The 13,111-nt window shown below is 40.2% G+C and overlaps 1 protein-coding gene across 1 annotated transcript; it reads left to right on the plus strand.

Annotated features, from left to right (window-relative positions):
* The first annotated feature begins 2,377 nt into the window (after positions 1-2,377).
* LOC134211169 (RNA 3'-terminal phosphate cyclase) lies at positions 2,378-10,885 on the plus strand. The gene is made up of 5 exons (XM_062687834.1): positions 2,378-2,666; positions 3,003-3,572; positions 3,635-3,756; positions 10,387-10,645; positions 10,707-10,885. The coding sequence occupies exons 1-5, from the start codon at positions 2,625-2,627 to the stop codon at positions 10,788-10,790; spliced, it is 1,077 nt and encodes a 358-aa protein (XP_062543818.1). The 5' UTR covers positions 2,378-2,624; the 3' UTR covers positions 10,791-10,885.
* The last annotated feature ends 2,226 nt before the right edge of the window (positions 10,886-13,111 follow it).

Here is a 13,111-nt window from a genome sequence, read left to right on the forward strand (position 1 = left end):
CACCAACGGGATATAATAAGAACTGATGCAGGTAATTTTTTCTTTTCTTCTCGACGTATTTTTTCTAATAAAACTGACATTCTTTTATAATTTACATTTTTCACAGGTTTATATCTATATGTATTGTCTATTCGGAACAAAGTTAGTACGATTTTTAAAACCGATGTTGGATTTGTCTCCAGATACAGGCAACCCACTTAACTTTGGAAGTAGTGCGCTGGATTCGTCTAAAGATATGCTAAACAACCGAAGAAAAATAAAATAATTTGTAAAACAATTATTTGTATTGAATTTTTATTGTAATATTGGAGTATAATGTATTCTAAATCCTGTTGTATTTCTATTGTAAAACAATAGAAACAGTAATTGAAAACATTTGAAACACAATGTTTTCTATTGTTTTGTCGCTCGAAATCATCCCATTGAAGTACCGTAAAATCAATTGTTTTGCTCCGAATTTTGTATGGAAAATTTTCGATTTTTTTATTGTAAAGATACATAACAACCCCCCTTTTTAATTGTAAAAGTCGCATTTACCATTAATTTTATCGTGGAAAACCATTATTTCTTATGTGATTTTATTGTCAAAATTCCATTATATTCAATGGTAAAAATTATGTTTTAAATGGTGTTGTAACAATAAAATTTATGATATTTTAATGATATTTTTTATCCGGGTATCTCAAGCATACCATATCGTTATATTGCTGCATGATTGTTTAATTTTGATAAAATATCGAAAACAAAAGTGTGCATAAAAAATGCATCGCCATAACAAAAAGGTGGTAGAGAATTAACACTTTTTTTTGTGTCTTTATTAAGGAGACTTTCAGCCCGAGGCTGGCTCGTCTCCGGAAAGAATTAACACTGTTGTTTACAGTTTAGAACTAAATCCCGATGTCGCACATGTTGGGGTAGGAATTCAGTGCTTCGCCTTCTCCCCCTGATGTTGTTGATATCAAAGGATGGAATGAAAGAGATGCCAGATCGAAAACAACTCAAAATTTGGGTTGTTTTGATCTACCCGTGCAGAAAAATGTTGAAATTGGGTTCTTTTTTTTCAGGGGACTGAAGAGTTGGCTTCCCAGGTAAAAAAGAAACATAGGCTCAATAGTGTAAACAATTGAATTACCATATGCTCTACAGTATACAATATGGTATTTTGTTTCTTGATGGTTGTACATATTGTATCAACGCCGTGTTTATAAATATGTCAACTTCGATGTCAACATAGTTTTCTAATGTGACAATACTTGCAATTGTTTTTGGTACATAAGTTATAATCATTGATAACCTATGAAAACTTTGTTCAAATAGCTAAACAATATTTACCCCATTACAATAAATATGCATTATTTTTCTCTAATTTCATTGTTGAAAGCCGTCATAATTAGGATATCGAAATACAATTCAATTTAATGTGATTTAATGTAACTTGAATGGTTTTCTTCGGATATTTCAAAAATATATTTACGATACACTCTATTATTTGACAAAAAATGTATCAAAAATCTCAATTCGATCATTTAGTAGTTTGTCAATAACACATTCCAGAGACTGAATTTCAAAATAGGTTTACTGATGGACTTTTAGTGCGAAGGATTTTCTACAACTTTGCCTAATGGTTCGGTATTAGAACTCAACTAATAACGGAGTTAGAGCGCTAGTTGCAGTAACTCAAACTAAATGATTGGAATTTTATTATCATTTAGTCTAAGTTACTGAAACTATAGCTATAACTCCATTACTAGTGGAATTCAAACATCGAACCATTACGCAGAGTTGTAGAAAAACCATCGCACTAGAAGTCCACCATATAACATATTTTGAAATTCAGCCTCTGGAATGTGTTATTGACAAACTACTAAATGATCGAACGCAAATTATTGAATGATCGTTAACATCCTTGGCCAAAATTAAGTATTTTTTTCTTGAAATTAAGTAAAATTCACTTAATATTAAGTAAAATATACTTAATTTTAAATAGAAGCTAACCAAAAGTTAGGTAAATTTCACTCAACTTTGGTAAACATGAGGTTACCCAACGTTGGATTCCCACACCTTAATACTAATGACACACTGGTGGTCCATGTACCATGGTACAAGAATCTTGAAATGAGTACCATACCAATTATTGTCTTTATTAAAGTTAGTCTTGGAATAATTTTCTTGTTCTCTTGTACCATGGTACAAGTACCACAGGTGTGTCCTTAGTATAATGCCCTTGTTGAGTGGTTTCCCACACCTTAATGCCCTTGGAGTGGACCTAAAATTAGGTACTTTTTTCTAACCGTGTGTAGATTGAAAAGACCGTGCAAATATTTTTAACTGTCAAATAAATACATACCTTCTTTCTTTTGGTTCACGCTATGTTCTTCATTTGGTCCAAATTAAAAATCAAATGCCGTTCTGGTTTTCGGAAGAACGGCCTTTCAGTTTTTTGGTCAACGCGCAGCGAAATAAACATTTTTTTATTGGCCACATAAGATTCTGATTCTGTCTAAACAAAAAGTTTAAATAATAACTTATATCTTATACCTATACCTAAATATATATTTAATAGAAGTTGTGAAATATAATATCATCGTAAAATTTCTAATAAATAAAAGTTTTTGTTCAGAACTATGGCAAAAGTTATGGACATTGACGGAAGCTTGTTGGAAGGAGTAAGTAATTAAGTATTCGTATCCAAAATAATATAATTAAACCATACAAATTACAAATAAATTGTAATATGATTACAAGCTTGGATAAGAGTTGGTCGAGATTTTAATGATATCGTGATTTTCGCGTTTTTCGATTAAATTCATTATGGCAAGTAGGTACATAGTTATAGCACAAAGTTATAGGCTATCCAGGCCTCCAGCTTCTTCACTTCACTAATATTGATGACAAAGTTATATGAGGCTGTAATAAAGGGTCTACTAAAATAATTCATTCTCTATTTGAAAGTTATTGCACGCCCAATAATATACATCGCATCGTTCTGGAATCCTTTTCAGGGTGGTCAAATTCTGAGAATGTCTCTCTGCTTCAGCATACTGTGCAAAAAGCCCATCAGGGTGTTCAACATCCGGGGAGGTCGTAAAAAGCCGGGTCTAATGGCACAACATATGAAAGGAATCGAGCTACTGCGAGATCTATGCAACGCCAGAGTCCGAGGTATCGGATTGGGTTCAATGGAGATCGAGTTCCATCCGGGCGACATTGGCCGGGGTAAATTTGTGGCTCACGTTCAGACGGCTGGCAGTGTGAGCTTATTATTGCAAGCCGCTTTGCCTGTGGCCATATTCGGATCAGGAGCAATAACGTTGGATCTAAAAGGAGGTACCAACGTGGATATGGCCCCACAGGTCGATTTTATGACGGAGATCTTTCGACCGAATATGGAGAGGTTTGGAGCGACGTTTGATTTCGATCTATTTCGAAGGGGTTATTTTCCTAAAGGCGGAGGACACTGTGTAGCTCATATAAACCCGGTGCAATCCCTGTCATCGGTTACCTTGGTAGACTTTGGAACGATCAATCGATGCTTTGGATGGAGCTTCGTGGCAGGAGCGGTTCCAATAAGAGTGAGTTTATTATTAGCTATTGTTTATTATATTTAAATGTTATAACCACTCTATTGTTATAGGTTGCTAAGGATTTAGCGAATGGCGCCAAAAATTTGTTGAATCACGTTTATCGGGACCAAATAAATATTGAAGAATACAAAGAGAGTGTTGATATGGCTCCTGATAACTGTTCTGGGATTATGTAAGTAAAGAAAGAGGATATTATTAATGTTGATTCATTATTATTTTTGACTTTCTCATACAACAAAGTACAACATCATTTCATTCCAAAATCGAAGTTTTAATAGAAGACTCGTCGTTAGCGACAGAGTAATATTGCATATGAACCTGCTATAAAAAATGCCTTGCTATTATAAAATACTAGCGGACCCGTCGAACTTCGTATCGCCCAAAAATAATCAGTGAGCACAAACATTCATTTGCAATTCAAAATTTTACGTTTGCTCTGCGATTCGATTTCATTTGGCAGAGCCAATGTTAAAACTTCCCTTTACACATTCTAAATTGTGTTCCATTTGCTTAATTGGATCTCGAGTTTTTCAGAAATGTGTGTTTCTTTTGAATGCCTCTCCCCTCTTCTAGAGCGGGGAGGAATCACGAACCGCCATGGAAACGTGATGTGTCTCTGCATTACTCGGGAAATAGGCAAGCAAATTTGGATCAATTTGCTTGCCTATTTCCCGAGTTATGCGGAAAATTTTGTTTTATTTGTATAGGAGCTCCCCCTTCTATATCGGGGAGGGGTTTCAAGCCATGTTAAGAACCTTCCCTGTCCCCAAAAACCCACGTCGATCGGTTCATTAGTTTCCGAGTCTATAAGGGTCAGACAGACAAAAAATCATTTTTATGTATATATAGATTTAGGCGTGGCTCGCTCCCAACAACAGTTGCTGCAGCGTGCATAAAAAGTTTCTAAGCGTTTATTCGCCGAAATGTACCCCCGTAACGCTGGGTAGAGACCTTTGCGTGGTGTGTTACGGTGTAAGCTCTACCGCGGTCACATTGTCAGCTACAGGCAAATCCTGACCCAACGAATACTTTCCTCAATATCCCGTGGTACTTATGAGGGTGTCTCTGAGTCGGGGGCCTCTCGTTAAGTAAGTACTACACCAACAATTCCTTTCCCTCCCAAGTTTCGTTGAAGATGGGCGTAGCCAGGAGTAGTAATCCTCATGCTTTTGTGATTTTTATCCTAGATTGAAATCAAGGACCGCATCCACCTTGATTTCTGATAGCAATCTGAATAAGGATTTCATAAGTATCATGAGTATCACTAGTGTCCAATCTACGAAGTACACCGTAACTATGCTATGCTAATATTCGCCGAAATGTATGCAATTAACGTAAACACGGCACGGCAAATGCTGGGTAAAGCGTACCATTGGTACTTCGCGTACCTGAAGGAATAAAATAGACCCCATCTCGCGGTCCTTAGCCTCTTACCCAGCAACTCCTATCCCTACCTCCCCGCGGTGCTGGCTGGGATACGAGCAACCTTAGGGAAGATCGGGTAACCAACCCCGGTGGGAACTGTGGTCGTATGGGGTTTGCTCCTCTCCGGAGGTGCAAATCTTATTGAGCGTCTGTTCTCCATGTCAGGATCGGCTCACAACAGCGTCTGTTCTCCATGTTAGGGGCGGCTGATCATCGTCCGAGTGCCAGCGAGGGACTCTAAATGAAACTGTGCACCATGGTCCACCGGAAATAAGGAGGAATGGTCCTCCGGAAATTTAGGGGGTTTGGTGTCAGGCCCTGCAAGCCAGCCTTTAAAAAATCATAAGCAACGAACAATCAACAAGAGAGTACGGACCGGAACCATCGGCGAAGACCACTGCGACGAAAAGGGACTAGCGGAAAAGGGACCAGCTGCCCAAGCCACGACGTCAAAATCATCATAGGAGATTTGAACGCTCAGGTTGGCCAAGAGGAGGAGTTTAGACCAACTATTGGAAAGTTCAGCGCTCACCGGCTGACGAACGAAAACGGCCTACGACTAATTGATTTCGCCGCCTCCAAGAATATGGCCATTCGCAGCACCTACTTCCAACACAGCCTCCCGTATCGGTACACCTGGAGATCACCACTGCAGACAGAATCACAAATCGACCACGTTCTGATTGATGGACGGCACTTCTCCGACATTATCGACGTCAGGACATATCGTGGCGCTAACATCGACTCTATCTGGTGATGGTTAAACTGCGCCCAAAACTATCCGTCATCAACAATGTTCGGTACCGACGACCGCCGCGGTACGACCTAGAGCGACTGAAGCAACCTGATGTCGCCACTGCATACGCGCAGCATCTCGAGGCAGCGTTGCCGGAAGAGGGTGAGCTCGATGGGGCCCCTCTTGAGGACTGCTGGAGTACAGTTAAAGCAGCCATTAACGACGCAGCGGAGAACAACGTCGGGTATATGGGTCGAAGTCGACGGAACGATTGGTTCGACGAAGAGTGCAGACAGATTCTGGAGGAGAAGGACGCAGCGCGGGCGGTCGCGCTGCAGCAAGGTACCCGGCAGAACGTGGAACGTTATAGACGGAAGCGGAGACAGCAGACCCGCCTTTTTCAGGAGAAGAAACGCCGCCTGGAAGAAGCGGAGTGCGAGGAGATGGAACAGCTGTGCCGTTCTCAAGATACACGCAAGTTCTATCAGAAGCTCAACGCATCCCGCAAAGGCTTCGTGCCGCGAGCCGAAATGTGCCGGGATAAGGATGTGAGCATCTTGACGGACGAACGTGTGGTGATCGAAAGGTGGAAGCAGCACTACGAGGAACATCTGAATGGGGCTGAGAGTACAGGCAGTGAAAGTCAAGGCAGCGGAGGAGATGACTACGTCAGTTCAGCGGACGATGGAAGCCAACCAGCCCCCACCTTGAGGGAAGTTAAGGATGCCATTCAACAGCTAAAGACCAATAAAGCAGCTGGTAAGGATGGTATCGAAGCTGAGCTCATCAAGATGAGCCCGGAAAAGCTGGCCAAGCTGGTGTGATATCCCAGATCATCTTCCGTCGTCTGTCACCATTAGTGAACGAGTTCGTGGGAAGTTATCAAGCCGGCTTCGTTGACGGCCGCTCGACAATGGACCAGATCTTTACTGTACGGCAAATCCTTCAAAAATGCCGTGAATACCAGGTCCCAACGCACCATCTGTTCGTTGATTTCAAGGCGGCATACGACAGTATAGACCGCGTAGAGCTATGGAAAATTATGGACGAGAACAGCTTCCCTGGGAAGCTTACCAGACTGATCAAAGCAACGGTGGATGGTGTGCAAAACTGTGTGAAGATTTCGGGCGAATACTCCAGTTCGTTCGTGATGCACTTTCGTGCCTGTTGTTCAACATTGCGCTAGAAGGTGTCATGCCGGGTGTAACAGCCGGGGTACGATTTTCAACAGATCCAGTCAATTTATTTGCTTCGCGGATGACATGGACATTGTCGGCCGAACATTTGCAAAGGTGGCAGAACTGTACACCCGCCTGAAACGTGAAGCAACAAAAGTTGGACTGGTGGTGAATGCGTCAAAGACAAAGTACATGCTTGTGGGCGGAACCGAGCGCGACAGGGCCCGCCTGGGAAGCAGTGTTACGATAGACGGGGATACCTTCGAGGTGGTCGAGGAATTCGTCTACCTCGGATCCTTGCTAACGGCTGACAACAACGTTAGTCGTGAAATACGAAGGCGCATCATCTGTGGAAGTCGGGCCTACTACGGGCTCCAGAAGAAACTGCGGTCGAAAAGATTCGCCACCGCACCAAATGTGTCATGTACAAGACGTTAATAAGACCGGTAGTCCTCTACGGACATGAAACATGGACAATGCTCGAGGAGGACTTGCAAGCACTCGGAGTATTCGAGAGACGGGTGCTTAGGACCATCTTTGGCGGTGTGCAAGAAGACGGTGTGTGGCGGCGAAGAATGAACCATGAGCTCGCCCAACTCTACGGCGAACCCAGTATCCAGAAGGTAGCTAAAGCCGGAAGGGTACGATGGGCAGGACATGTTGCAAGAATGCCGGACAGCAACCCTGCAAAGATGGTGTTCGCTTCCGATCCGGCAGGTACGAGACGGCGTGGAGCGCAGCGAGCGAGATGGGCAGACCAGGTGCAGAACGACTTGGCGAGCGTGGGGCGTATCCGAGGATGGAGAGATGCGGCCTCGAACCGTGCATTGTGGCGTCAAATTGTTGATTCAGTGTTATCTGTTTAGATGTTAACTAAATAAATGAAATGAATAACGTGAACATAGTAAATAAAACACGGTAGATCACTTTGACATAGTGTGTTACGGTGTAAGATCTACCAAACAAAGCCCTAGTTAATAAGTTGTGATAATAAGGGACTCATCGTATTTAGTCTTCGCTATCAACAGCAGTCTCAGAAAAAAAAAACCCAGATTAATCCACCTACAGTGAGATTTTGACCCTTCCTTAGTTATAAGGAATTTTTTTCCAGTCTCCAGTATTTAAAACGAGATAAAACTACTCAGCTTCCCACGGCGATTTACCGTGAAAGTGACAAAATAATTGCCTACCCAAAGGCGGATGTCATGGATTGAGTGACAACTCAACGAATGATAACGTACTGTACTTCATGCTGCCTATCTATAAGGAGCTCGTCGGATTGAATAGCTATTGTGACATGGTTAGTAACAATCGTAACGCTGGTTGCATATATTGCACTCATAATTTACAGAGACCTCGATATTAATTAATCCAGAACTAACTAAATCAGTAAGGGGCCGTCCACAAAGTACGTCACGCCTCTAGGGGGGAGGGGGGGGGTTCTGAGCAGCGTGACGATCCATACAAAAATTTTGGGGGTTTGTTACAAAAAACGTGACGAAGGGGGGAGGGGGTGTTGAAAATCGCCAATTTTTGCGTGACGTACTTTATGGATCTTCCCTAATTGATCTGAGCGAAACTCAATAGCGTTCAATAATAACATATATTTCGCCTTATGGATGCTTAATTTGGTAAAACTAAACTTGTTCAATACCTTAAAAATGAGCTAGATTTTTATGGTAGTAAATTTCAGAATTTGCACACATACGCACACATACATGCATACAAGTGGTCTATTAGTGTCTCAAAACATGCTCACATTTGCTATCTAGCTTCCACTGAAGAAATTTTTGAAATCCCTTTCAATTTTTACGTTTTTGCTTTTCTGAGAAGATTTTTTTGTACATGCTTCTATATGTTCCTCAATTAAAATCATTTGTTTCTTTGAAACAAATAAGAAAAATAGGCATAATTCCATATCGTATCATTTGTTATAATTATATTTTTTAATATCAAAGTGAATTTGTTTCAAATACCATACATTTTATTTAATAATTCACGAGATTTCTTGATAGATTAATACGTAACACATCTGCGTAACGCATACAAAGTGAAATTATAGACACTTCCGAAGGAAGGGTCAAAAACATAATTAATTTTACCCTGCAGATTTTTGAAAGACTCGAATTTTGAACACCGCTACATTATTTTGTCATCAATCGTTCACAAATTTTTCTAAGAGTCAAAACCACCAAAAAATCTAATATTTTTTAATAGTGAACCCTTAGGGTAACTGTCCTATTTTGGAACCCTAGAGGAAGTGCATCCTAATATATGCTTATATCTATTGAAAAAATAGTACCTAGAGAGTATATTTTTAAAAGTGACGGGATCTATACTTATACACGTGGTTATCCGTATATAACGACGCGTAGAACCACTTATATAGGGCTTTCCCTTCATAGCTTTTACACGTAGTTTTAAGGGGTCCCTTCTCAAGTTGTTTGTTATCGTTGTTGGGTAGGTTTTATTGAACGGTTTAAAAGTCTGATGCAACATATGCAGGGATTAAATCCTAAAGAGAAAGAACAAGTCTCTCACTTATCATATCTGTATATATGTATACATATACGATATGTAGCATACCGCGAGAGACTTTTTTCGCAAGCTGTGATGATAGATTCGGGAGGCTATGCCCCATGATAAATTTCTTTTAGAAATCTCCAAATGCGGGGAGCACTGGCTCTGATGATGCATTTCAACTTGTTTTACTCAGCTGTGCAGTAACCAACACGAAAGAAGCAAAAACAAAGCAAGAATCACTATTTTTCTGTGGGGGCTGTCTATCCGATTCTGTTTTTTTTCGCACGTGTATACAAGTTTGATAAATTTGTTATCATGGTTTGTCATAATTCGGAACAGTTTTCAGCCTCTCTTTTATCGTTATTCGTTATCTATTGAGAGCCATTTCTGCAAACCCTGAACCCTGATTTTCCATGTTTTTTTTTTAATTCCTATGTAAAAACCCAGATCGATTCGCCTAGCAGTGACGATGCCTTTCTCGATTCAATCCCTTGGTTTTGCATTAGTGTGATACACATCATAAATAATTGCCTACATTACGGCTCTTGCAAACACTGTAAGGCAAATCAACCACCAGTCGTATATGGTTCAACATACCATTTTCTTCATAACTTTTGAACCCAATGACCGATTATATAGGGTATATAGAATAGGGTATCTCACCCGTCGTATGCAACTTGTTGCGGGAAAATCGGTTAAGAATTACTATATAAAAAAGTGGATAATGTTTTTCGATTTTCGTGTACACACACACATACACGCGGACAGACAGGCATTTGCTCAGCTAGACGAGCTGATTCGATTGGTATATAACATCATGGGTCTCCGAGACTTCTATAAAAAGTTCGATTTTGGAGTGAAAAGATAGCCTTGCGGTACAACTTTGTTGTACGAGAAAGGCAAAAATGATGATCATATCATTCTTTCATTTTTTTTTCAGTTTAGGGATTGAAACTTCCAGCGGAGTAGTGATGGGAGGTGCGGCTCTAGGGAATCGTAATAAAGCCGCCTTTGAGACCGGTCAAGAAGCTGCTAACGTTGTGAAGACAGCTGTTCACCTGCAAGCTTGCGTCGACAGGCACGTGCAGGATATGTTGATTGTGCTGATGGCGTTAGCTGAAGGACGTAGCCGTATCCGAACGGAACCACTTACGATGCACACTCAAACTGCTATTCACGTTGCAGAATTGATGACTAAAGTTTGTATTGACAATTGTTTCATTTGTTATTATTCGTAAAAAAATTTTTAATTTTTTTCAGGCAAGGTTTAGAGTAGTTGAGCAGCCAAACGAAAGTGTCATTATAGAATGCGATGGAATAGGATATCGCAATGGTCATAGATAAATAAATGGGTCAGTCTGAATGTATTTATTTAACTTAGAGTCTGCCATCTAATCTTAGGTTTCATCATAAATTTTATTAAATTATTCAACATGATTTTAGTATATTAGATTATCAGAAGGATAGAATGAAGACTCTTCGCAATAGGATTTGATCAAGTTGGAGGAATGAAGGTAACGAACGGATACGTATAATTGTATTGCGCGAGAAAAAGACCGTTCGGTTTTGATAGCCGAAGCTGGGTTCAGATTGATGCTTCCACGAAAGAGTTTTAGCGTCATTCTTTTGGCGATTTTTGAAGGCGATAGTTCGTTTTGGTTTTTATCGCGGTTGGCATTTTAAACTGCCAGCCGAAGTTTGAGTTTCGCGAGTAGGCGTCACGACAATTGGCGCAGCCGGTAGGATAATTAGTTAGTAAAGGTTTTTGTTGGTGTAAAGGATTCAATCAGGTAACTTTGCGCGAAAAGCGCCATTTAAAATATACTTGTTTGGCTGTGGAGAAAGAAAACTCCCTTGGAAATAAATGGATTGGTCAAAAGATGGAAATAGGAACATTTGGATTCCTATTCTAAATAAAAGGAAAGATGGTAGAGGAGCAAGAGGACTCCATGTTGGAAATAGGAACATTTGGATTCCTATTCAAAAATAAAAGGAAAAATGGTGGAGGAGCAAGAGGACTCCCATGTTGGAAATAGGAACATTTGGATTCCTATTCAAAAATAAAAGGAAAGATGGTAGAGGAGCAAGAGGACTCCCATGTTTTGGAAATAGAAACATTTGGATTCCTATTAAAAAAAAAGGAAGATGGAAGAGGAGCATGAGGACTCCAATGTTTTGGAAACAGGAACATTTGGATTCCTATTCAAAATAAAAGGAAAGATGGTAGAGCAAGAAGACTCCCATGTTTTGGAAATAGGAACATTTGGATTCCTATTCAAAAAAAAAAGGAAGATGGAAGAGGAGCATGAGGACTCCAATGTTTTGGAAACAGGAACATTTGGATTCCTATTCAAAATAAAAGGAAAGATGGTAGAGGAGCAAAGAACTCCATGCTGGAAATAGGAACATTTGGATTCCTATTCAAAAAAAGGAAGATGGAAGAGGAGCGTGAGGACTCCCATGTTTTGGAAACAGGAACATTTGGATTCCTTTTAAAATGGAAAGATGGTAAAGTAGCATGAGAACTCAGGTTTACCATGTTTTTTTCATTGAACGTAGTGATTCAGTATGCTGTTTTTTTCTACGAAATAGCTCTTGTGTGTACCTATTTAGTTCAGATCGATTGATGTATTTGAGAATAATTGCGCGTTCAATTTAGAACTAAGGGCCGCCCAATAAACATTTCCCTAAGAGTGTCACAGCTCTGATAGCACCATTTTCATGTTTGAGAATGGCATAACTAATAATGTACGTGACCTTATAAACCTTTCCAGAAATTATGAGCATTTATTTTTTTGACGTTGGACAACGTCTTACCCGAAGATACTGGGTGTCAAATCAGAATCTAAAATTAGGTACCATCACGAAATCATATAAGATTTTGAACGTTAATAGAGCCTTTATCTTTCGATGGTTTTTCAAGATTTATATATCAATCGAATCGGAAACTCTTCAGCAATTTGTCAGTTTCATTGAAACTTTTGATTATTTACGATAAACTATTGAAAATTTCAATTCTTGTCCTACCCAGTAAAAATATCAGAACCGGAAAAATCCCGTTCGTGCATTCCCAACACAGACATAAGAATGATGTAAGTTATGGGCCTTGTGACCCACCGTTTCATTTTCTCCGGGTATAAAAAGGCCCATGAATCGCGCTCGCGTGTCATTTATGTATGATGAGAGCATGAACGGAGAGCGGACAGAACGATGGCGTTGGTGGCGTTCCTAGCATCGATGGCGGTGGTTTCTGCATCTGTAACGCTTTAGAGGCAAACTATCGAGTGGCTATTGTCGGCAACAGCGGCACTCCAGTGAAAACTTCTTGCATGATTCTGGATCTGGTTTTGTTGCAGAACCAATAAATTGGTTCTTTTCAGGACCACCATTTTATACAAGCGAAGGTTGTTGTGTGAAGAATATTGTTCAAAGTGCAAATTAACCGCTTTGCGACGCCAGAGGGAGGGAGCTGCTACAAATATTTATTCGCATGGATGGCCTCAGTAACAGCCAAGTGAAAGTTTCTCAAGTTTCTGAATTGGTTTTGTTACTGTTTGTGACTGGGAAGGCGAATCATTAAAAATCTTTTAAGTATCACCACAATTTTATGGAAGCAATGGTTTAGTCAAAACGAATTTTGTTTCAAGCGCAAATCATGATCGCTT

The sequence above is a fragment of the Armigeres subalbatus genome, chromosome 2 (assembly GCF_024139115.2).
Source record: "Armigeres subalbatus isolate Guangzhou_Male chromosome 2, GZ_Asu_2, whole genome shotgun sequence".
NCBI classification, from domain to species: domain Eukaryota; kingdom Metazoa; phylum Arthropoda; class Insecta; order Diptera; family Culicidae; genus Armigeres; species Armigeres subalbatus.

Coding starts and splice junctions, on each gene's coding strand:
- LOC134211169 (XM_062687834.1), top strand. CDS start 2,625: ATGGCAAAAGTTATGGACATTGACGGAAGCTTGTTGGAAGGA. Junction 2,667..3,002: donor ACGGAAGCTTGTTGGAAGGA/GTAAGTAATTAA, acceptor AATCCTTTTCAG/GGTGGTCAAATTCTGAGAAT. Junction 3,757..10,386: donor GATAACTGTTCTGGGATTAT/GTAAGTAAAGAA, acceptor TTTTTTTTTCAG/TTTAGGGATTGAAACTTCCA.